Source organism: Oncorhynchus kisutch, linkage group LG17, assembly GCF_002021735.2.
Source record: "Oncorhynchus kisutch isolate 150728-3 linkage group LG17, Okis_V2, whole genome shotgun sequence".
Lineage (NCBI taxonomy): Eukaryota > Metazoa > Chordata > Actinopteri > Salmoniformes > Salmonidae > Oncorhynchus > Oncorhynchus kisutch.
The window spans coordinates 46,688,502-46,712,473 of NC_034190.2; the positions used below are offsets into that span (position 1 = coordinate 46,688,502).

Below are 23,972 nucleotides of genomic sequence, written 5' to 3' on the forward strand. Positions count from 1 at the left end.
ATTTGTGGAGTGGTTGTAAAATGAGTTTTAATGACTCCACCCTAAGTGTATGTAAACTTTCGACTTCAACTGTACCTACCTAGCTTCACACCTGAGACACTTTGAAAACTCAACATTTTACTTTGAGCACTCAGCATTGCACATTACCTCTTCAGTTCCATTTCAAATTACACCATATCCTCTCTATAGTGCCCTGCTCTTGATATTAAAACAACCGCTTGAGTCGTCTCCAGAAAATGGAAAGCTACTAACTCTGGTGGTGTGTGTGTGTGAACAGGGACGGTGTGGTTGCTCTGTCCTATCGAGTGCTGGACTGTCCCGACCAGGCTACCATTGTCCAGGTGGATGAGAAGGGCCTCTTGTCCTCCAGCTCGCTCACTGGCTCCTCCTCCCTGCTGGTTACCTCACAGGAAACATTCGGTGTCAATCAAACCCTGGTCCTCGCAGTGAAGGTGAAACCCTCTGCTCCTTAATTAAATTCTATTCATCTTGATTGTCCCTATGGGAATAAATAAAATGTTAACACAGTACAATGAATGAGAATATGAAGTCATTTTGTTAAATTAATAAATTCTATACAAGTTTACCACATCTCATTCAAATGTTGCCAATAACCAAAACTTCATTACCCATACTTATGTCTATCATCTTAATTCGTGCCATTATAAAGTCATGACAAATGGCAACATGTTTTAAGACTGTTAGTGAGAGATGGATTGCTTGCAGTTGACTTCGGTCTAAGTAGATTTCCTTACATTGTAGTCTATCCCTCTCTCTGGTTTCCCAGGTGGCCCCTGTGTCGTACCTGCGTTTCAGCACCAGTCCAGTTATCCACAACCCTTCCAGGGACAGCCTGTCTGCTATTCCTCTGGGCATGGTGCTTACTTTCACTGTTCACCTCCATGCTAACACTGGAGAGGTCCTTCACAGCCACAACTCCCTGCTCACATTCACCACCAACAGGTAAGTTCACAAATGTTTTTTTCTGTTTAATTGTGGGGTTTGGCAGAAAGTGCTCTATCTTAGTTAGTCCATCTTCTTGTTCTTCTTCGTTCTTGTTCTAGAAACTCCGCTCAAAGTTCAAAACGTCCAGAATGGTCTCACTCGAGTTGTTTGTATCCCACTTTTTGATATGTTATACTTTTACGTTATTAAACTGATAGTCTATTTTTTGTGGGGGCCTATATCTGCTTTTCATCAAGATTATAATGATCCCCATTTTGACGTCATCACTTAAAATCACAAGTAAAATCCTGTGACTTTTGACACAAATCAGCAAATTATTCCGCTTTGCAACAACTTAGACAAAGTTCAAGCGTTCCCATCTTCGTCTACTTCTGTGCTACTCAAATCTGGCGTTCGGGCAAAAAATAATATTCGGACAAAAAAATTACAACAGTTTTAGTAACTGCATCAACCACATTTTCTGTAACGTTTTTGCAAACAACTGCCGTTTTGACCACTACCCCAACAAGTTCGACAAAGTCAGAGTCGATGGGATATTTGTCTACTCTGCTATTCATATCTGTTCGCAGAATCAAAATATTCACTACGGAACTTACGGTACGGTACAGCTGTTTTAGGTGCATATGTTCTTCCAACTTTTCCCAAACGTCCTCCGTTTTGACCACTAAGACATTTTTTCTAAAGTATGACATTTCCCCTACTTCTCTGCTGGTCAAATCCGCAATCGTGTTGTGCGTACCAATCCGTAACGAGCCATTTTAGTAAATGGCTCTAGTCTCTTTCTAGCTGCTTTAAATCATGTCAGAAGCAAGCAGATTCATTATTTTCCAAACAACTACCGTTTTCACCACCAACCCAACAAGTTAGACATAAATATGAAATATTCCCCTACTTCTCTGCTCTTCAAATTGGGAAGTGGATTTGGAATCGTGTGTAACAATCTCTAGATAGAGCAGTTTTAGTAACCTGCGCCTGCTCTTTTCTAACAACAGCTCTGTGTCATTATTGAGATTCCAAAATGGAACTGTTGCTAGGATACTCACTGGCACTTAGGGCCAAAATCATGAGGAGAGAGAAGTGACCACAATTACTGATCACAACACAAATATTGACCACACAACAACTGAGACAAAAAGTTAAAGCATTTACATATTTGTCTACTTTTCTGCTGGCGTTTGAACCAAAATATATTTGGATAAAGTGACAGCAATTAAGTACTGTGACCGCATCAACAACATTTTGACCACCACCCCAACAAGTTAGACAAAGTTAGAGCGTAAGGAATATTTGTCTACTTCACTGCTATTCATACAGTGGGGCAAAAAAGTATTTAGTCAGCCACCAATTGTGCAAGTTCTCCCACTTAAAAAGATGAGAGGCCTGTAATTTTCATCATAGGTACACTTCAACTATGACAGACAAAATGAGAGAAAAGAAATCCAGAAAATCACATTGTAGTGTTTTTAATGAATTTATTTGCAAATTATGGTGGAAAATAAGTATTTCAAGATCCTGTTTTGGGTATCAAGGGAGGGAAATTGGCTTTATAGAGATCTTTGAAATTGTGTGTGACCCCAAATATTTATGTGTAGTCACTCTGAAGGGCACGTGACTAAAATAAGTTTGCATGACAGAAGGGTTAATAGGCATCAAGCCACTTTTTTGTAGATTAACTTTATACTATTTTACCAAATGTCTGACAAAGAAATGATCCATCTATAATTTTAATGGTAGGTTTATTTGAACAGTGAGAGACAGAATAACAACAACAACAAAACATCCAGAAAAACGCATGTCAAAAATGTTAAAAATTGATTTGCATTTTAATGAGGGAAATAAGTATTTGACCCCTCTGCAAAACATGACTTAGTACTTGGTGGCAAAACCCTTGTTGGCAATCAGAGGTCAGACGTTTCTTGTAGTTAGCCACCAGGTTTGCACACATCTCAGGAGGGATTTTGTCCCACTCCTCTTTGCAGATCTTCTCCAATTCATCAAGGTTTCGGGGCTGACGTTTGGCAACTCAGATTGAATCTTGAGATTTCATTAGAATTTGCTCGGAAATTCGTCGGTCCAGGGGATTTCACACACTGCATATATTTAATTGCCAACACAGTCTCAGGTTCATCTGTAGGAATATATACGTTCTCAAAGAAGGTGTCGAGTAAGGTAGCATTACCAGCGGATTCGGAAATGTATTATTGTGAGTAAAAGTTATGAAAGCTTGAATTGACCTCTAAATGATCAATACATTTGTAACCCAGCTTGTCAGTTATCTCAGGTATGGTTTTATTTGTGGTTCTCTGACACAGCTGGTGTGCTAGCATTTTCCCCGATTCCCTTTCCATGTTCATCATTTTATGTCAAAATGTACTAATTCGATTTTAAGCTTGTCGAGTTGAAAGAAGATCGAACTCTGACACTTCAGACAAATGTTGTTTTAGTACATTTACGGCTGAAGAGTGTGAATATGCCAAATCCAAGATTGTATTTATAAGTTCCCCTAGCCGTTGAATATTACACTTCCTTAATCTATGCACCGTACAAAATTATTTGGCCCCTTAGATGAGCCTTCATTGATTACCATACAGTTGTAGGAGACATTCCAGGGGTTTGATTGAGCTGGAGATGGAAATTTGAGATATAAAAGCAACAGATTTCTTCTGATAGCAGTAGTTTAGCCGCCAAGGACGATAATTACTCTGTTTTCGGTATAAGTAGTATCATAGTAAGAGGAGAATGACCCGAAATGACTAGTTTGGTAATCACAATCTGTGAAAAATGGCAAAAATCTATTGTCTAGGAAAAATGTGTCTATACATGAGAAGGCCTTATGAACTGGCGAGAAAGAATACTCCCTAGCTGTGGGATTGCGGAAACGCCACGCATCGGATATGCCATATGTCTTAAGAAATAGCTGAATTGTTTATTGTCTTTGATGATACCTCAGGAGAGCTACGATCCAGATTGAGTGATAGTAGACAATTCATATCACCACCTAGTATTAGGTTGTGTGTGTCCATTTTTGGTAATCGAGAAAATAAATTTAGTGAAGAATGAACTGTTATCCCAATTTGGTGAATAAATGTTAGCCGATATAACCTGTGTAGTATACAGTATTCCTACTACAGTAATGAAACGGCCTGCTGAATCTGCCTCTACACTTTACATTGCGAACGGTATGTTTTTATTATTTGAAATGGCTGCTCTTTTAGTTTTATCATGAAAATTTGAATGTATGATGGTCCTGTGCTTTATCTACCCTGGATACGGGTGTACCATCAAGGAATATAAATGAGCAGCTTCATGGTAATAAAATAAAATGTTAACAGAAGGAGAATTGACTCTCCAGAACTAAGGCACGAATGTTACCTAACAATAACAATATCAACTGATACCACTGGCAACACTATACAGTATCTACAGAAGAGAGACCGAGTCTACAGTGGTAGACACATTCGTCCATTTACCCTAATCGCTAAATAGGTGAACATTCAGCCATTTGCTTCGTCCGACCTCTGTAGAATGTTCGCCTTTACAAAGGCCATCGCCTTGTGGGGTCTTGGAACTCTTTCTCGGTGCCGTTATATGGAGCCGGGCAGGAAAAACCACACTATACCAAAAGTCGGGACCGTCCGCGGAGTAGATTCCTGACATCATTGAAAGCGGCATGGTCACGAGCAGCGCTGGGGGCATAGTCTGGGAAGCTGAAGATGGGTGCTCCATTGCAACGAAGTGGGCCAAATTCTCTGGCACGCCGAAGAACATCAATACAATCCTGATAATAGTGTAGTTTAGCCACAACGATGCAAGGTTTTTCACCAGGCTTTCTTGCTTGAGATCCCCAACGTGAGTGCTCGGTCCTCAGCTACAGAGCAAGAATCTTGGCCTTCAAATCCTCAGGGTTAATTTTTTTTGCCGTGCCGAGAGGTGGAGCAGCTCAGCTCCCACTTGTTGAAGAACTCACTGACAAAATAACTTTCTCTTGTCAGTGACTCCACTGAACTTAAACTTTTGCAGGTTAAATGCCATTTACGCATTAAATCTAAAATATAATTTGAACAAGGTAAAGCACGTAATTTAAAGGCTGTGTTTCCTAGTTATTTTTGAGTCAAAGCGCAAAGAATGTATTAAATAAATGCAATTTCAGCAGGAGCTCGGAAAACGTGACATACTCCATGGCTTTCTCACTAGCGCCCCTAAACTGCCATTTGGACATGGTAGAGAAAAATATTAAAATGTATGAACTCTTACTAATCTGTAAATAGGGCCGTTTTGAGTAACCCATCGCCTGCTATATTCTAGCCACAGCTCTGTCCTTGAGATTCCAAAACGGAACCTTTGCTAGGATATTCACTGACACAGAGGGCCAAAATTACAAGGAGATTGAAGAGTGACCACAATTGTGAATCGTTTCTTGAAAACTATTTGTATGTTGTGCGTCACTACTTCACAGGAGAATTCGTTTTTGGTCAGAAAGGCATTAATAACGTGCCTTAATAACAAACTTGTATGCCATCTATAAATATGAATACAATTCTTAAATTACGAGCCTAGTTGGTTTAGCAACAAAGTCAGCAACCTTCCCCGCTAGTCATGATTGGTTAAGATAATGAGTGGGCTGGGCATGCCGAGAGATTAGTTCGGATTGGTCTGCCTTACAGCACGCTTCTGTCTATTTGAGCTGGTCAGTATGTGTAGGTAATTCTGTCTAACTCTGCTTTTAAAAATATATATATATTGTGTTGTATACCTGCATAAGTGTTGCACTTTTTCTGGTGGACCGTGTTTTGAAATCAGTGGAATTAGTGTGATAGCTAAGGAGATTGAGAAAATACCTGTCTCTGGATTACATCTTCAAACCAAGTGAGGCCAACCATGGCATCTGTGACAGTGAGAAGCTAGCTCCATTTTCAGATATTACATGTTTCAAATGAAATGACTGTCAAAATTAGAAGTTAAAGTTTACTGTTAGCTATTTAGCTAACGTTATCTGGCTGGCTCGCTAGCTAACGTTATGTGTATGATCTGTGTAGTAATACTGTTCGTATCTCAGAGCCATTTGCTTCGCTAGTTATAGCGAACAATGAACCGCAGATTCATGCAGGGTAAGTAATGTCAGGAATTGAGATTATGGTTAATTGTTTACCTAGCTAGCTACATGTCTTTAAAAAAAATCTACTATGCAAGTAACCATTTCAATAGAATGTCTCTGCGACAACTGTTGATAGCCAGGGAGAATTTACCAGCTACGTCGATCTATTCTGATTTCAGAGCACTTTTGTTTGTGTGCCAGAGTGCAGAATAACTGATGAATTTACGAACGCTCAACACCCGTTGAATATGGCCGGTGTCAGTAAACATTGGGAAAAAAGCGTACATTTTTGCCAGCTGCACAGTTGCAGTCACCAATGCTCTGGATCAAATAAAAACAGCCTAGCCAGCTCTGCTCGGGCGAGTACAATGGTTGGTGAGCTGTTCTCTCATTTGTGTCTGGAAGTAGCTAGCCAACGTTAGCCAGTTAGCTTGGGTGCTTGACTGCTGTTAGGACAGAACACTCGGCTCAACCCTTAAAGAGATGGGTGGGTGTGAACGATGCTGAATGGGTATAGACAAAGAAGAGCTCTCCAGTAAGTACCACCAGCTTCAAAGGCCATTTTCTCAAAAGTGAGGATACAACCACACAACTGCTTTCCACATCTAGTGACCACAACCACAAAATTACATTCCACAACTTCAGACCACACATCTAACTACTGCCCATATCCACACAACTACTCAACCACATAACTACTGACCACTACTGCTGACCACAATTACTGACCAAATCTACTGACTATCAATGTAAATTTAAAATGATTTCAATATTTTAATAATATAATCAAAGTACTTATTTTTTAATTTATTTTTTAATGTCACTACCACCAAGCCGCACAACATTAAAGTTACCATCTAGTGATGGTTGCTTTCTGTGAATGTCCTTAAAGGTTTTCATTTTCAAGTTACAAAGAACCCCACAATTATACTATTTCGGTGCAGGCTTGAAAGTCAAATGAAGGGCAACTTGTACGTGACATACTGTATGAACCAGTGTTGGCTACTGAGGAGAGGACGGCTCTTAATTATGGCTGGAATTTAGTGTAATGGAGTTAATAGAATGGTATCAAACATGAAACATTACTCAACCCTAGCAAATTTTTTTAAGCCGTTTTACTCCCCCCAGCAGCCTCCACTGGTATGAAGGTATACACATTGGGGAAGAAAATATTCATAGGGAAGGTAAAAGCAGCCAGGTAGACGATTGAGATGGGGTGGTAGGGTTTAAGAGATGTATGTGGCTGTTAGCTGTGTGGACCAAGGCTGCAGGAAATATTGTGCCATGTCTTCTCTCGAGTGTTCTTTTAGTTTGAGGAAGCCTGGAAGAGCTTGCACTATTGTCAGACACTCCAATTTCTTAGGAAGAAATTGCTTAAAGAGAGTTAGACAAGAGATGACAGCACTCCAAACGGTTCTGCCTTTACCAGTGGAACAGAAAATGTAATATGGCACTTAAATCTCTCAGAATACATTTATTCAATCAAGTCTTGTAGCCTTCGCAGCAAAGTAAACATAGTATATAACATAGCGACAGCATCCCTGGTATTCATTTTCTGAATTACATTTAAATGTTTATTTTTTTATTTTATTTTATTTAACTAGGCAAGTCAGTTAAGAACAAATTCTTATTTGCAATGACGGCCTAGGAACAGTGGGTTAACTGCCTTGTTCAAGGGCAGGACGACAGATTTTTACCTTGTCAACTCGGGGATTCGATCTAGCAACCTTTTGGTTACTGGCCCAACGCTCTAATCACTAGGCTACCTACCGCACCTGAATGCATTATATGTGGTGTATTTCTTTAAATATACAGCGACTTATGAAAGTATTCAGACCCCTTGACTGTTTCCACATTTTGTTACGTTACAGCCTTATTCTAAAATGGATTAAATTAAGAAAAGAAAAATCCTCAGCAAACTACACACAATAACCCCTAATGACAAAACAAAAACAGGTTTTTAGACATTTTGAAAATGTATTTATATTCAGACCCTTTGCTATGAGGCTCGAAATTGAGCTCGTGCATCCTGTTTCCATTGATCATTCTTGATGTTTCTAAAACTTGATTGGAGTCTACCTGTGGTAAATTCAATTGATTGGACATGATTTAGAAAGTCACACACCTGTCTATATAAGGTCCCACAGTTGACAGTGCATGTCAGAGCAAAAACCAAACCATGAGGTCAAAGGAATTGTCCATAGAGCTCAGAGACAGGATTGTGTCGAGGCACAGATTTGGGGAAGGGTACCAAAACATGTATGCATCATTGAAGGTCCCCATGACTCCTTAGAGCTCTCCCCCCCCCCCCCCCCCCCCCCCCCCCCAGCCAAACTGAGCAATCGGTGGAGTAGGGCCTTGGACCAAGAACCCAATGGTCAGAGCTCTATAGTTCCTTTGTGGAGATGGGAGAACCTTCCAGAAGCACAACCAATCTCTGCAGTGCTCCACCAATCAGGCCTTTCTGGTAGAGTGGCCAGACGAAAGCCAGTCCTCAGTAAAAGGCACATGACAGCCCCCTTTGAGTTTGCCAAAAGGCACATAAAGACTCAGACCATGAGAATCAAGATTCTCTGGTCTGATGAAACCAAGATTGAACTCTGGCCTGAATGCCAACCGTCATGTCTGGAGGAAACCTGGCACCATCCCTAGGATGAAGGATGGTGGTGGCAGCATCATGCATTGGGGATGTTTTTCAGCGACAGGGACTGGAAGACTAGTCAGGATCAATGGAAAGATGAACGGAGCAAAGTACAGAGAGATCCTTGATGAAATCCTGCTCCAAAGCGCTCATGACCTCAGACTGAAGCGAAGGTTAACAGGACAAAGACCCTAAGCACACAGCCAAGCCAACGCAGGAGTGGCTTCGAGACAAGTCTCTGAATGTCCTGGAGTGGCCCAGCCAGAGCCCGGACTTGAACCCGATCAAACATCTCTGGAGAGACCTGAAAATATCTGTGCAACAACACTCCCTATCCAACCTGACAGAGCTTGAGAGTATCTGCAGAGAAGAATGGGAGAAACTCCTCAAATACAGGTGTGCCAAGCTTGTAGCATCATACCCAAGGCAACTCTACGCTGTAATCGCTGCCAAAGATGCTTCAACAAAGTTCTGAGTAAAGAGTCTGAATATTCAGTTTATTGTTAACAAATTAGCAAACATTTCAGAACCTGTTTTTGCTTTGACATTATGTGGTACTGTGTGTAGATTGGGGGGGGGGGGGATTTGCGTAATGATCTGAGTACTTTCCGAAGGCACTTTATATTGGCACGTACAAGATAGGTACTTAACATTGAGATGTGTAGAAGTGAAAGCACTGGTTTTCTCCTGTGTTTTGCTGTTAGAGTGCCACATAAAGTGTGCGTATGTGTGAAAGTTGCACAGCCCAAGTCTGTTTACCCGGATGCTACAGCAGTACAACTACAGTTAATGAGTGCACCATGGCAGGGTATTAAGCCAGCATGTCTCTCCCAAGGTACCCAACATTAATTTAGACTGCTTTTCGTTCCTCCCCATTCAGAGTGAGTAGTTTCCACCTGAGTGAGCTAAATTAATGGGAGTGTGTGAAGAAGTGAGACTGCACTGCTCAGCCTGGCTAGGGATTCCCTCATTGGCCTGCACAATAAATTGATTCCATTACTTTATTATCAAGGTGCTGCCAGACTACTTTAGGAGAGACCTGTCCAAATAAGAGTAAGGAAGGGGCTCATGGTGGGGTACTAAGGGGTTCTGAATGTGATTGGGCCACAGGAGAGTCACTTAGTCTTGTGCCCAGGCAGAGGTAGTTGATTACTGATTATGCAAGGAAAGCCATTGGTTACTCATACCAACCTACTACATGTTGACCATTTCCTTTCCTGTCTGTCTGTAGGGATGACCTGGTGCAGATGGGCCGGGGCCCGGGTAACAACACCCTGACGGTGCGGACGGTCAACGTGGGCCTCACCCTGCTGGCCGTGTGGGACGAGGAGCAGGCAGGCATGGCTGACTACCTGGCGCTGCCCGTTCAGCACGCCATCCACCCCGAGGACGCCACAAGGCTGGTGGTGGGAGATGTGGTCTGCCTCAGCGCCCAACTCCTCAGCCCCCAAGGTGAGAGGTGAAAGAGGGGTTCGTGTGGTGTTGTAAAATAACAGGTACGATGTCACTGGTAGTACTACCGAGGTGCATGAAATGGAGACGAGGCTTATCTGCAAAGATGTTCAGACCAATTTTTTGGAGCAAAATGGATGTTTCGTTGGATTGATGCAGTTTCACATGGTTCTCTGGGATGTTGCGTCTTTAATATGTGATATCAATGGAGGCTGGTGGGAGGAGCTATACGAGGACGGGCTCATTGGAATGGATTTGATGGAACGGTATCAAACACATGGATTCTAGCCACATGAATTCTAGCCATTTCCATTCTAGCCATTACAATGAGCCCATCCTCCTATGGCTCCTCCCACCAGCCTCCACTGTGTGATATTGATATCTTTTGCAATATCCTTGTTTGTTTTCATCTACTTCGGAATGGAGTAATTTTTCTGCAGATTTAAACATTACCATTGTCAGCCCTGCGGGAAGGAGTGTGAAGGAAAAGACAGTCTTACAGTAAATGATGTGTGAATATTCAAGATGAGTGTTGAACCAAGGGGAGTTTTTCAGCTCTACTCTTTTCCCTACAGGTGTCCCGGGTACCTGGAGCTCCTCATCCACTGGCGTGCTGCAGATAGACTCTAAAATGGGCGTGGCCGTGGCAAGAGATGCAGGCACCACCACTGTCTACTATGAGATCCCTGGGCTGCTGAAGACTTACAGAGAGGTACTGTAACGACAACCTTGCTACCAGAGAACATTTGTGTGTTAGAGATGGGATGAAAGTATGTTCTGCAACAACAAATGGTTTAATCATGATTATCCAGACCGTATACACTACTCCGGTTTCTAGAGAGGTGTACAACACTACCCACACTTGTTGAATCAACGTGGTTTCCCTGTAATTTCACTGAAATGACGTTGAACCAACGTTGAATTGACGTCTGAGGGGGTGCAGCAGTCTAAGGCAGTGCTAGAGGCGTCACTAGAGATCCGGTTTAGATCCCGGGCTGTGTCGCAGCTGGCCTCGACCGGGAGATCCATGAGGAGGCGCACAATTGGCCCAGCGTCGTCCGGGTTAGGTGAGGGTTTTGGTGTTTCCGCCGACATATTGGTGCGTCTGACTTCCGGGTTAAGTGAGCAGTGTGTCAAGATGCAGTGCGGCTTGGCAGGATCGTGTTTCGGAGGACTCACGGCTCTCGACCTTCGCCTCTCCCGAGTCCGTATGGGAGTTCACAGCAATGGGACAAGACTGTAACTACCAATGTGAACCCTAGAACAGACCTGAAGTCTTAAGGTAGAGTTCTACACAGTAGACATCTGACACTATAAAGATGCTTATAAGACCATCATCATGATCAGTACTAGATGATCATGGCTGTCTCAGACGGCCCTCCCCTCCCACCCCCTGCTGTGGGTCTGATGTCTCCACAAAGAGACATGCAGGCAGCATGGAGAAGATTAATTAGCCCAGCCTTCCTCTTTTAGATGGAGCGCTCTCTCTCTCTCTCTCTCAAAGAACATCTCTCATCGCCTCTTATGTCTGTCTCTTCCAGGCAGCTCCCTCTTTCCGGCTGATACAGGCTTCTATGTGTTCCTGTGTTTACATATGAATCTTTCCCAATTAGCTGGGAGTGAGTGATTGAGGAGGATCAGTGTGGAGTGGATTAGATAGATGCTATCTGGATCAGTAGCTAACACTCCGACAGGAACAACACATCTTAAAGGAGAAGGCTCTGAATGGAGATGTTAACCAGTACCGTGTTGCTGTACTGAACACGGAAGTGAATAGGCCCAGCTGTTCACTTCAATTTGCACATACATAGGATTTAAATCACAGGACAGGTGAATGCAATGTGGAGGCTAGCTGGAATTGTTTTTACCAGTCCTCGTAACTTTTATATCAGTGCAGAGGAAGGAAAGTAGACAATGAGCGGAGACTTCTTTACAGACTTGAGATTCACCCCAAGTAATACCAGTGTTATGGCTCACTGTGTTGGTTTGTGCCAGGTGGTGGTAGAGGGAGCCACCAGGACAGCGGTGATGGCTCACCCTGCAGCGGTGAGGGGGGACAGGGACACCAGGATACTGCTCACCACCAGAGAGACGGGAACCAACCTCATAGGCTCCTGCTCCTCTGCCCAGACCGCTTCCATCGCCCTGCTGCACCCAGAGACCTCCGTCAGCTGCCATCTGAGCTTCACCAGCGACGCCGTCGAGTTCTCCGCCCATGACGTCTACCTCACACACATCAGCTTCGACCCCAGCACCGGTAAGACCTGTTCTCGGGCTCAGGGAAGATGAGGTGGTGAATGTTAGGAAGTATGTTTACTGAATGGTCTTTTCTCCAACCTTCAGTTTACTTGTGCATAATGTATTTGACCTTCACATCATTAATCACCCATTAGAAATGCTTGCAGCAGGAAGGATTTATTAAACCCACAGTGGGTCAGCTGGTGTGTGTGTGGTGCAGTGCACCAGGGGCTGCTCTGGCAAAGAGGGCAAGGAAGTTCTGTTTACAAGGGAATAATTTACTGAAGGCCATAAACGGTGTTGGGGTGATATATTCAGCAGAATGGGTCTAATTGTTTTGGGGAGTTTGGGGCTCCTCTCCTGCCCCAGCCCAGTGCAGGCTTATGGGGGGGGGGGGGGGGGGGCGATGACTAATGGGCCTGTATGAATGTGAGATGACTCTGGAGTAGGGTTGGAGGGGAAGGTAAACCGACTAAACACCAGCACAGGTGGGGAAAGATTCTCCCTCCACTATTGCTACATAAGGGATTAGAATTCAGTGGGTTCTAATCATGTTTTAAATGAAATTCTCATGGCTATTGCGTTTGTACCTTTTAAAATAATGTTCTAATGAAGAGGCTTTTAATGGGGAAATCATGCTTTAAGCATCTGGGACCATGTGGGAGACAAGCATAGTCTTTAAGAAGTAGATTCAAAGAAGCATCCATAAACGTGAACAACTTGAAATACGACCAATTTTGATGTCACCTTTCTTTTTAGAAACACCGACACCTAATGTTACCTCTCTACCTCTGCCCTCTCTCCCGCTTTCCCTCCCAGGCTTCTACTCCTGCTCTCTGACCCTGCAGTCTCTGAGTGACCAGCAGACACGGGTGCTGAGCCTGTCCATGACCAGCCTGTTGGTGAGGGCTGGGGTGGAAGGCAGTGCCTTCTCTGGGGAGCAGGTCAGTGCCAGGCTGCCCGTGGAGACAGGCCTGTATTCTGACCAGACAGAGCTGCTGCTCAGCAACCTGCAGCCCGACGCAGAGCTCACTGTCTACGGCCCTACCGCAGCACTCGGCAGCCTGGAGGTATGTCTGTCTGTCAATCAATTAACTTTATTTGAAAGTGCCTTTTTGACGTGGGTCTCATACCTTCCAGAAGCCGTTAAAAAGGAAAATGAATGATGAGGACAATGAGGGAGGTATAGCATTTGGCACTGGATGTCACTTCTCCATAAACCCCAGTGTTTCACCCACCATCACTCCTGTCCGTTAGGTGTCTTCCAGCTCTCCGTCCATCTCGATCCAGGAGAGAGAAGTGTTCCACGGCTTCCCCAGTTACTCTAAGTACACGGTCAGTGTGGTGGAACCCCAGGCTGCAGCCTCAGCCTCCGTGTCCATAACCAGCTCATCCACTGGCCAGCTCCTCGTCATCCCAGTCACCCTCATCCATGTGACTGATCCCAGCACCACAATGCAAGGTCAGCCAGCCATCTCTGAGTGGAACAGGGTTGACGATATGGTAGATGTGATAACTCTGTGATGGTGCAGGATACAAGATATACTGTAAAAGGGGGATACTTTCAACACCCTTTTTAATAGTATTTGAGATAATTATAGCAGTGTTGGGACACTTTCCTTGAAAATATTCAGGTCAGTCGTTTTATCTGACCCTTCATCCATAAAGCCATTAGTTGCTCATGGGCTTGAGAAATGGAGCACGTTAGGATTTCACTGAAGTGTCAACTAGCACCACCCTATTGTTGATGCAGTATCAAAACATTCAACTGTGATTTTAATGTAAATTTTTTAACATTTCTACAAGGTAACGCACTCATCATTGTTAGAAAGAAGCACTGAGCAGTGTCATGTCCTAGTCTCACCCGTCGCTTTTGTCCTCTCCAGCTGCTGCTTCCGTGGTTGCCATGGAGGGAACCCATTTCCTGCAGGCATTCATCGACTCTTACCAGATGATGTTCTTCACCATCTTCGCGCTACTGGCTGGCACCGCCATCATCATCATCGGTGAGTAGCCACATCCCAAACTAAGATTTGTGTTTTTGCTGGAAACCTGTCATCACTTCACCTTGTTAGCAGGTCCGTGTAGGTGACTCAATATAATTTAAAGAACATGTGGGTTGGATAGTGAATGTTTGGATGATACTGCAAAGCTTCAGGGACCATGAAGACATTTGAACATTCTAACAGGTAACATTAATGTTCTCTTCCTACCCAGTGTGCCATGCACTGTTCTCTCAGAGGGACTTAGCACCTCACCCAGCCTTCATTCAGAGGACACCGTCCCCTTCAGGTAGAGACCTGTCATTGTTTACATTATTTCCACATTTAAATAGTGTTGATTTCAGTTTGCCCCTTTCTAATAGTCTTTATACCTCTGCAACACAATTGAATTGAAGGAGGTAATTGATCTTTTATTTCAGCTGTGTTTGGAAAAATGTTTTTCTCATTTGCTTAGTAGACATTTGTTGAATAGCTGTTTGGAGACATTGATTAGAGCTGTTTATTGCTCATATACTCTGCCCCATTGAGGGTGCTTGAGTTTCAGTGCTGTTCCATTTGCTTAGCCTGCTGTGCCTCACTCCCACCTCTGATTCAGGTTTTGCCTCACCCGTCTCAAACTCCTTCACCAACAACATGACCTCCCCGGACACAAGGAGCAGCCACAAACTACGACTCTTCTCCCCAGACTACAACTCCCGGTAAGGGATCCCTACAGTACCTACCCCAGCTTCTGACAACACCCCAGGCCTGAACTCTACATGGGATTGGGCAGTTGTCACTCAGAGGAGAATGGCAGAGAATCTTACTGCTTAATTGGGTCATATGTACAGTATTCAAAAGTATGTGAAGTTTGTTTTAAAAAGGGGCAAACTCTTACAAAGTTGCATTTTCATTTAGTCATGCATTGATGTCAATGTGAGACTAAGTGAATGTTTGACTTACATGGAAGTTAATGATTTGCCCCAAAATGTGCACTTCAATTAGGACTGAAAACCGACTTTAAGCAATATGAAGTCAACAGGGCTATCTTTGTGTGTGCGCGTGTTCTCAATTGGGTAAAAGTCGTCCTCTCCTCGACGACTCCTCTCCAACATGACTCGGAAACCGATAAGTGGTCGCCATATGTAGGAGAGTGTAAATTTGTGAACTGAGAAGTTTGCTTGTCTCCTTGATACGCTACTTATCTGTTATCTATAACATGTCTGGCACAACCAGCAACATTTATTTTTACCACATAACACATATTTTGGTATTCCTCCTCTGCACATGTAATTTGCCTTTTGATGCGGAAGTGGAGGTCTCATTTCATACAAGCACATTTGTTTGCATGTTTCCTGGAGTACCTTTACCTTTGACCATTTTCAAAAAAAGAGGAGAGGATGGAGGAAAGGATGCTAGGAGTCAAGCAACACCAATTGAGAATCTCCCTGTGTGTATGTGAAGCACAGCACAAACCATCCCTCCATCCCTGCGGACTTGCCTGATCAGCCATCTCCGGACTCATGACCAGTCAGACCATGTGTGAATCATGGTGTGTGTTTTTGTGTGTGAAGCATGGTACATTAAACTAGTTTGCTTTTTTGTTTTTGTACTCTGTTTTCAGTATTTGTAGTTATACCGTGTTATGTTTGATTTCATACCAGTACTTAACTGTTGCAGCCTCTTAAAATGAACTAATTTATACTCCCATTTTGCTTTTCACATTTAATTGTTTTGCTTTTCAAAAATGTACTTCTAAGCTTGAAGATATGTGTTGTTGATCAAGAATTGTTGCTTTGAAACTCAGGAACTTGACAAACTACTCTCCTGGGTAGCCTAGTTGTCAGCAGCAAATGATAACATGAAGATGCTGATTTCAGGTTATGTTTAAATGTTATTTTGGGGAAATGTAGCATATTGATTTTGTGAAGTATAACCACTGAATCCGTCCATTTTGTTAGGTGATGTGTCCTTAATATGCACACTATGTTCAAAAGCAGGATATGGTCAGTCAGTGTGTTCACTTTGATGACATTCTTGTTTTGAAACTTGGTTGTATTTAACCATTTTTAAATGCTTTGGTCAGTACAGTGCTTATTGAGCCTAAAGACAGGCAGCTCTTCTGTCAATCACCAATGTGAAATAGTTTGGAAATGTGAACCATCTTTCAGTTTTTCATTATATACCGAACAAAAATATAAACACAACATGTAACAATTTCAAAGATTCTACTGAGTTACAGTTCACATCAGGAGAGCAGTCAATTGAAATACATTCATTAGGCCCTAATCTATGGATTTCACATGACTGGGAATACAGACATGCATCTGTCGGTCAAAGATGCCTTACAAAAAATGGGCCTCACAATGGGCCTCAGGATCTCGTCCCGGTATTTCTGTGCGCTCAAATTGCCATCGATAAAATGCAGCTTATGCCTGCCCATACCATAACCCCACCGCCACCATGGGCACTCTGTCCACAACGTTCACATCAGCAAACCGCTCGCCCACAAGAAGCCATACACGTGGTCTGTGGTTGTGAGGCCGGTTGGACGTACTGCCAAATTCTCTAAAACGATGTTGGAAGCAGTTTATGGTAGAGAAATGAATATTCAATTCTCTGGCAACAGCTCTGGTGGACATTCCTGCAGTCCGCATGCCAATTGCATGCTCCCTCAACTTGAGATATCTGTGGCATTGTGTTGCGTGACAACTGCACATTTTGAAGTGGCCTTTTATTGTCCCCAGCACACGGTGCACCTGTGTAACGATCATGCTGTTTAATCAGCGTCTTGATATGCCACACCTGTCAGGTGGATGGATTATCTTGGCAAAGGAGAAATGCTCACTAACAGGGATGTAAAACTAATTTGTGCACATTTTGAGAATTGTTTTTGTACATATGGAACATTTCTGGGATCTTTTATTTCAGCTCATGAAACATGGGACCAACCACTTTACATGTTGCGTTTATATATTTGTTCAGTGTACAATCCCTTAGCAACCGAAGTGAACTAGAAATATTGTAAATTACCTATGTATTACGAGGCATATGTTCATGTACTGTATGTATGCGCCGAAGGCCTTGAAGTAAGCTCTGATAAGTTATTATTGAGGCCTATTGAGACTGCACTGCAATTTTTGGAAGAATAATCACTATTTTGGTATTTGGAGAAAGAAAGCTGTGAAACTTTCAAGGTGATTTATGTTGAATGCTTTCAGTTTTAATGTGCAGACAGTCTATTCCCCTGCTTTCCTTGTGTTTTAAGCGTCTTGCCTTACTCATCTCTCAGCAGTGCTATGCAGCAAAGTGGAAATACTAGAATTATCGTCCGGCTTGAGTGTTTGTGAGATCATTGCTGAAAAATAAACATTTTACTTTTCAAATGTCGTTGCCTCTATGAATAACTTGTGGTTATGGCTTCTTGTTTCTTGATTGGAACTTATTACACCCTACAGGGAGAACGGAACACACATTCACATTGGAGTGAAAGGGGCGTGTCCTTAGCTAGAACAATCACATTGATTGGAACAGAGGCTACTGTATATTTAAGGCATCCAACAATTGCAGCACACCATTTCCTAAGCCTCTGTGGTAGAGTGCCGGGGAAAAATTAATAGCATATCCCTTCTTCCATGTGATACACAAGTTTGTCCCCCTTCATTTCCCTCCCGTGATTTCCCATCTGTCCCTAAGCCCAGTGATGGTGTCACACACCACGCTCCCCCCCTCTGCCCTGCCACAGACAGAGAGGATGAAGGGAGTGTCATCATCCCAGGGTCTCTGGAGATGTGTTAAAGGTCTGAAATCGCTGATCAAACACCTCGTCCCCCTGCTTGCGTCAGTGGCCTGGCCTAGTGGGACTCAGTCTGTTGCACACAGCTCATCTGTATGCCTGCTCTGGCACAGCGGATGCCAATAACTGCTCGGCAGCCTTAAGTGGGTGTGGAGAAGTGCATGATGGGAAGCAGGATGAGGTGAGCCAAATTGGCCAGCTGTGGCGCCCATGAATGAGTTCTTAAATCTGTGAGATGCTAATGTGTTATTTTAGTTGATAGCGATACATTTACGTTGAGCGCTTGAATGTCACAGTCTGTACAGTATACAGATGAATTAAGGTGCAGGTATACCAATTAAAATGGGAGTGGGACTGGAGGAAGAATCGATATGTAAACATACATGCATATACCAGCTCCAATGATTGGGATGTGCAATCCTTGGTATTTTGCAAAATATTTCACTCGCTTGTAAACGGATGCTCTAAAGAAAGAGCCTCTGCCCTTGCTTGAATGTTGTGTGGCTGTTTGAAAAGAGAGCCAGTTGCTTTGCTCAGGCCATGGCAAAACACAGTGTGGTTCATGGGCGCATGTTAGAGCAAGACCTGCTTATAGGGTAAATAGAGGATCAAATCAAATAATACTAACACAAGGAATAAAATCCACAAGAATTAAGCTACATACAGGGCTAAGCAGTACCAGATCAATGTGCAGAGGTAGATATGTACATGAAGGCAGGGTAAAGCAACTAGGCATAAGGATAGACAATTAGAGTAAGAATAAATAACACGAGTAACAGCAGCATATGATGAGTGTGAAAGTGGGTTTTGTGTGAGAGTGTCAGCGTAGTGTGTGTGTGAACACACGCACAATTGTTTTTAGTTGTATTGTTTGTATATCGTTGTATTTAAAAATTTGTGTGACTGTCCTTGTCCATCAGTGTTTTGTTACTTTTTGTGGAACCCAGGAAGATGACGTTAGCTGCTGCTTCGGCAAAAGCTAACGGGGATTCAAATAAAAAACAGACAAAACAACAGCATAGAGTCCGTGCAGACAGTCTGTGCAGACAGTCTAACCATTTAATTAACCATTTAGCAGTCTTGGGGATAGAAGCTGTGAGCCGATACTCCGGTACCGTTTGCCTGACGGTAGCAGAGTGAACAGTCTATGGCTTGGATCGCTGAAGTCTTTGGCAATATTTCAGGCCTTCCTTTGTCACCGGCTGACGTAGAGGTCCTAGATAGCAGGGAGCTAAGCCCCAGAGATGTACTGGGCCATCCGCACCACCCTCTGTAGCGCTTTGCGGTCAAGGATGGTGCATTTGCCATACCAAGCAGTGATGCAGCCAGTCAAGATGTTCTCGATGGTGCAGCTGTAGAACTTTTTGAGCATCCGTGGACCCATGACAAATCTTCCTGAGGGGGAAGAGGCACTGTCATGTGTGTGGACGCCAAGGAATTTGAAGCTCTCGACCCGCTCCACTACAGCCCCGTTGCTGTGGATGGGGGCGTACACTCCCCTCTTTGTCATGCAGTAATTGACCAGCTCCTTGGTCTTGATGATGTTGAGGGAGAGGTTGTTGTTCTGGCACCACACTGCCAAGTCTGACCTCCTCCCTGTAGGCTGTCTCATCGCCATCGGTAATCAGGCCTACCTCCGCCATGTCGTCAGCAAACTTGATTTTGTACAAGGGTTAATTAAAGTGAGGTGATTGTAATCAAGACTGTTTTTTGTAAATGACAGACTTGTCATTGTTTGCAGAATAGCACATGCACTGTCGAAACTGACATCACACAAGCAGGACTGAGGTCAATCATGTACGCTAAACTAAAGTAGACAGTCAATTTATTTTCCCCAATTAGTGTGTGAGAGTTGTGAAAAAACCTACCTGCCAACCTGTCTACCTAAAAGCTGTCTTGGTCACCACATGTGTTCCAGATGGGTTAATGTACTGACAGGGGAGGAAATCAATGAGACACTGGGTTGTGAAGGAGACCTGAGAGGAATATCAAGGCTGGCTATCCCCTCTCCCTGAACGATCCGGACCAGAGCAAAGATTTCCTATCGACCACCGTCTGGAAGCCACAGTGGTTATAGATGATGAGAAAGATTATGAGCCAAATGGAAGCCGTTAAGATGTGACATCATCCACAGAGCTCAGTTAGTTTATGGAATACAATAGCTACGGTACGGTATATTACACCTGAGATTTTGTTGTTTTTGTGAAGCCATGCAGGATGAATGGGCTCCAAGATGAATAGGTTGAAAGTTATGTGCAATCTCAATCTCCTGTTCCTCTTAAATTCCGACAGCTTTGATTTATATTTGTGATGAAATACCTGACATACATAATGCCTTTCATTACATAGGACTTTTCTGAAATGTAGCTCTATAGCCCACCAGAGTTCTCTGCATGCAATATTTTCTTCAATGGTGTGCCCACTACCCAGTCACATCCATCACACAAGTGCTGCATGGATTCATATATCTTCATGAAGAATTGGGCTTTGTAGAGCTGAGCACAGGGTACTAGGCTGGTGGAGTTCTTGGCATTCTCTGTCAAAACTCTTTCCACACTGCTTGCTTAATGATAGGGCCTCCTTTTCCATCAGAGCGGGCCAATGCTTTGTGAAGCTGAACTCAGAGAGAGCCTCGAAATGGCTTTGCCTCAGCGGAATATATGAGTGGTTTCACACTGAAATTCTACATTGTGGGCACACCTTCACTGGCACCAAGCACAGATCTGACTGGTCATCCAGAGGAAGGAAGAAGAGTGCAGAGAGGACCATAACAATGATAATGTCTTTCAGAGTGCTTTACATCTTGTGGGTGGGGACTTCCCTCATCCACAACTAATGTGTTGTACCCTGGAAGGTGATGCACATTTTTTCACTCCTGGTTAGACTATCAAAACTAGCGTCCTGTCCAAAGGGTGTACTGGTACATGAAGTTGCCTCACGCTACAGAAACAGGAGATGAGCTGTTCCAGCTCGCTCAAGCCAAGGCTACTTAGTTATTTATTACTCCTGGTGCCGGAGAGGTGAGAGGTTGATTACCGGCAACTTGAAGCAGCGGGATAGACTGGGAAGCAGCAGGCAGCTATGTACACAACTGAAGAGGATACTTGACGTTGGTGAAGGTTGAATGCTGCATGTCAGACTGGGTGGTATGTAATTTGACACTGGGGACAAATGCTGGACCTGAAATGGAAGCCACTGGGTTAAGGCATCTGGTAACACACTTCTGGTAGCATCTGCAAGGGCACATAGCTCCGATACCATCACCTGATACCAGCTACTGGTGATTGCTGCACTGCATGCCCATCTGGATACCATGTGTCCGAGCTTGGGTTAACTCAGGCATCAGCAGGCCAGGCCCGCTCCCTGGCTCACTGCCATGGGGATTAGGGAACTGCAGCAAAAACCCTTAAACACTACATCTGCACTGGCCTGCCACTCACTCTTGGCTTTCTGCTGCATTGCCCTACTGTCTACTTTGATAAGTGAATAACTAACTTCAAGTACTGTAGTTAGTGTACAATCCTTCCTGGCTCCTTCCGGACTTACAGTGGAAGTGAAGCAATCCCCTCAGGTTTATGAACATAATGTTCGTCCAAATGCAGTGTAACAGCATCCAAGATTACAGCACCTCGCTTGTTCGTTGAAATATTGATCAAAGGGAAAAAGAGTGTGGGGAAAAAAAGACTGAAAAGAGCGATTGGGAAGGGAAATGTGTCGGAACATGGTTGTGTGTTTCTGTAGACTAGCAGGAGCTGTGTGCATCTCTCTCTTTATCACCTCCCCATTGGCTTTGATAACAAAGCCACTAACAGGGAGAAGATGATCACAGCCAGTAGAGTGAATAATGCACTACTCTGGTACCATTCCTCAGTCTCATTTAATGCATAATGTACTTCCAAACCTCTCAAGGATGAAAGTGATATTATGAGATCTCATGGAGATGGCTTCTTAAGGCAGGCGGCAGGGCGGTGTCATGGTGAAAGAGCAGAGCTGTCTGTCTGGGGGTTGCTTTCATCTGATGGATTTGTTGTTGCTGTTTTGAGAAATGTTACCTCAAAAACAAGTTTTCCTCTCATGATGTATTAGTAATGGTATACACACAGTATGATTCCAAACAGGTTTCTAATGTTTACTGCCAACACTGCCAATCCTCATTTCAGTGTAAATATATGTGATACCCTGTTGGTCAATGAATCTGAATAGATCAACACACCTGTGCAAACACACAGTCACACACACACACACATCTATTTAAGTCGGAGAATGATCACCTGTCTCATAACCTCTTTTGAGGCCAGTCACGACACCCATGGACAGCCCTCTCTTTCCCAGTGTCATTTAGCATAGGGGGCTGCTCCAAGCCCGTAGGGACTGGCTCTGTGGAAAGATGCTACCTGCAGCCACGCATACCAATGTGCTGAATCATTACAGATAAGTCCTTCCTGACACAAGCACTGTCACACGCAATTCCCACCACACCCCCACATCAGCACAGAGGCCAGTGACACAGTTGCTGTTTTTGTGGAATGTATTTTGGGGATATTCACCATCAGAATTGATCCTTTTGTAAATGGATTGACACTGATGTAAAGGGCCTCATGCTCCTTGCTTAGCGAGCACCATTTCCTCCTGATTCGGCTCACACCGAGGCTCGAACACAGGACCATTGCCTTATTAGCCCACGTGACCGCCCTACTGAAGCATCTTACCAGTCAGCGGCGCAAGTGGAGACACTTCAGGCTGTGGAGTACATTTCACACATGTGCTGCACTGGCAATTATGGCCAGTAAAAGCTTTTTAGATGGATTTACAATTGAACAACAAGGTTCCATCACAGAGGCTTAAGAACAACTGACATTAGGGGGGGTTGGGGACGTTTTGTTACGCGGGTCTGGGGCCAGTCCATAATAAAAAAATATTTTAAATGCTAATTTCTAGTGACTTTTGCGAAAAGGATACCGACAAATATTAACTTACAAATTAGCAAATTTACAAGGTTAAATTGACATGCAGAAGTCATGTATTAGGGCCTTGGCCAGTCATACTGTACTGAATACTAGTGGGACTGTTAATGTGGATATATTCAATTAAACAACCATTTTGTACTCTTTCTCTGCTATTGTATGATTTCTTTACCACAAATTTTCTCACTTAAGATAATGTTTTTTTATTATCACATGCACCAGATAGGTGCAGTGAAATGTGTTGTTTTACTGGGTCAGCCATAGTAGTACACTAAATTAGGGTTAAGGGCCTTGCTCAAGGACACATCGACGGATTTTTAATCTTGACGTCTCAGGTATTCAAACCAGCACACTTTCAGTTACTGGCCCAACACTGTATGGTTTGAAACTTAACATAATATTTTCAACTTATAATACAGTTATTATGGTGTAATAATAACCAGTAACATACACAGTTAAAAACGGTTTTAATTTCAAAAAGGGTAGTCATAGAAGGTCAAATTAATCACTTCACTCTACAAAATTATTATTATTATTTTAAAATATCATGGCTGCCTCTTTCCTACACAAAGTTAACACATGCAATTTATCCTCTAGACGAGGGATGAGCAAATTGAGAGCAGAATTCTTTTTTTGTGGCCCACTTGACAACGGAGAGAAAAAGTTTTTAAAAATTTCAGAGGCATTACTGAATTATTCAATGTAACAAATCAAACATTAAACCTCGTAAACGATACATGGTAATTCATGGTAACCTTGTAAACAATTCATTTAGACCTGGCGTTTATTTGAAACAGGCGTTTATTTGCAGAAATGTGTGCAGTTGCCGAGCTTTTCA

At 43.3% G+C, this 23,972-nt stretch overlaps 1 protein-coding gene across 1 annotated transcript in view; it reads left to right on the forward strand.

Moving 5' to 3' along the window:
• The window catches only part of nup210 (nucleoporin 210), a 57,017-nt gene extending 39,257 nt beyond the window's left edge, over positions 1-17,760 (forward strand). Inside the window, exons 30-39 of the mRNA XM_031793946.1 lie at positions 278-452; positions 788-963; positions 9,934-10,154; positions 10,730-10,866; positions 12,150-12,411; positions 13,212-13,462; positions 13,650-13,854; positions 14,279-14,398; positions 14,610-14,684; positions 14,991-17,760. Coding sequence (XP_031649806.1) covers positions 278-452; positions 788-963; positions 9,934-10,154; positions 10,730-10,866; positions 12,150-12,411; positions 13,212-13,462; positions 13,650-13,854; positions 14,279-14,398; positions 14,610-14,684; positions 14,991-15,097 — 1,729 coding nt within the window. The 3' untranslated portion in view covers positions 15,098-17,760. The remainder of the gene's footprint in view (positions 1-277; positions 453-787; positions 964-9,933; positions 10,155-10,729; positions 10,867-12,149; positions 12,412-13,211; positions 13,463-13,649; positions 13,855-14,278; positions 14,399-14,609; positions 14,685-14,990) is intronic.
• Positions 17,761-23,972: the final 6,212 nt, after the last annotated feature.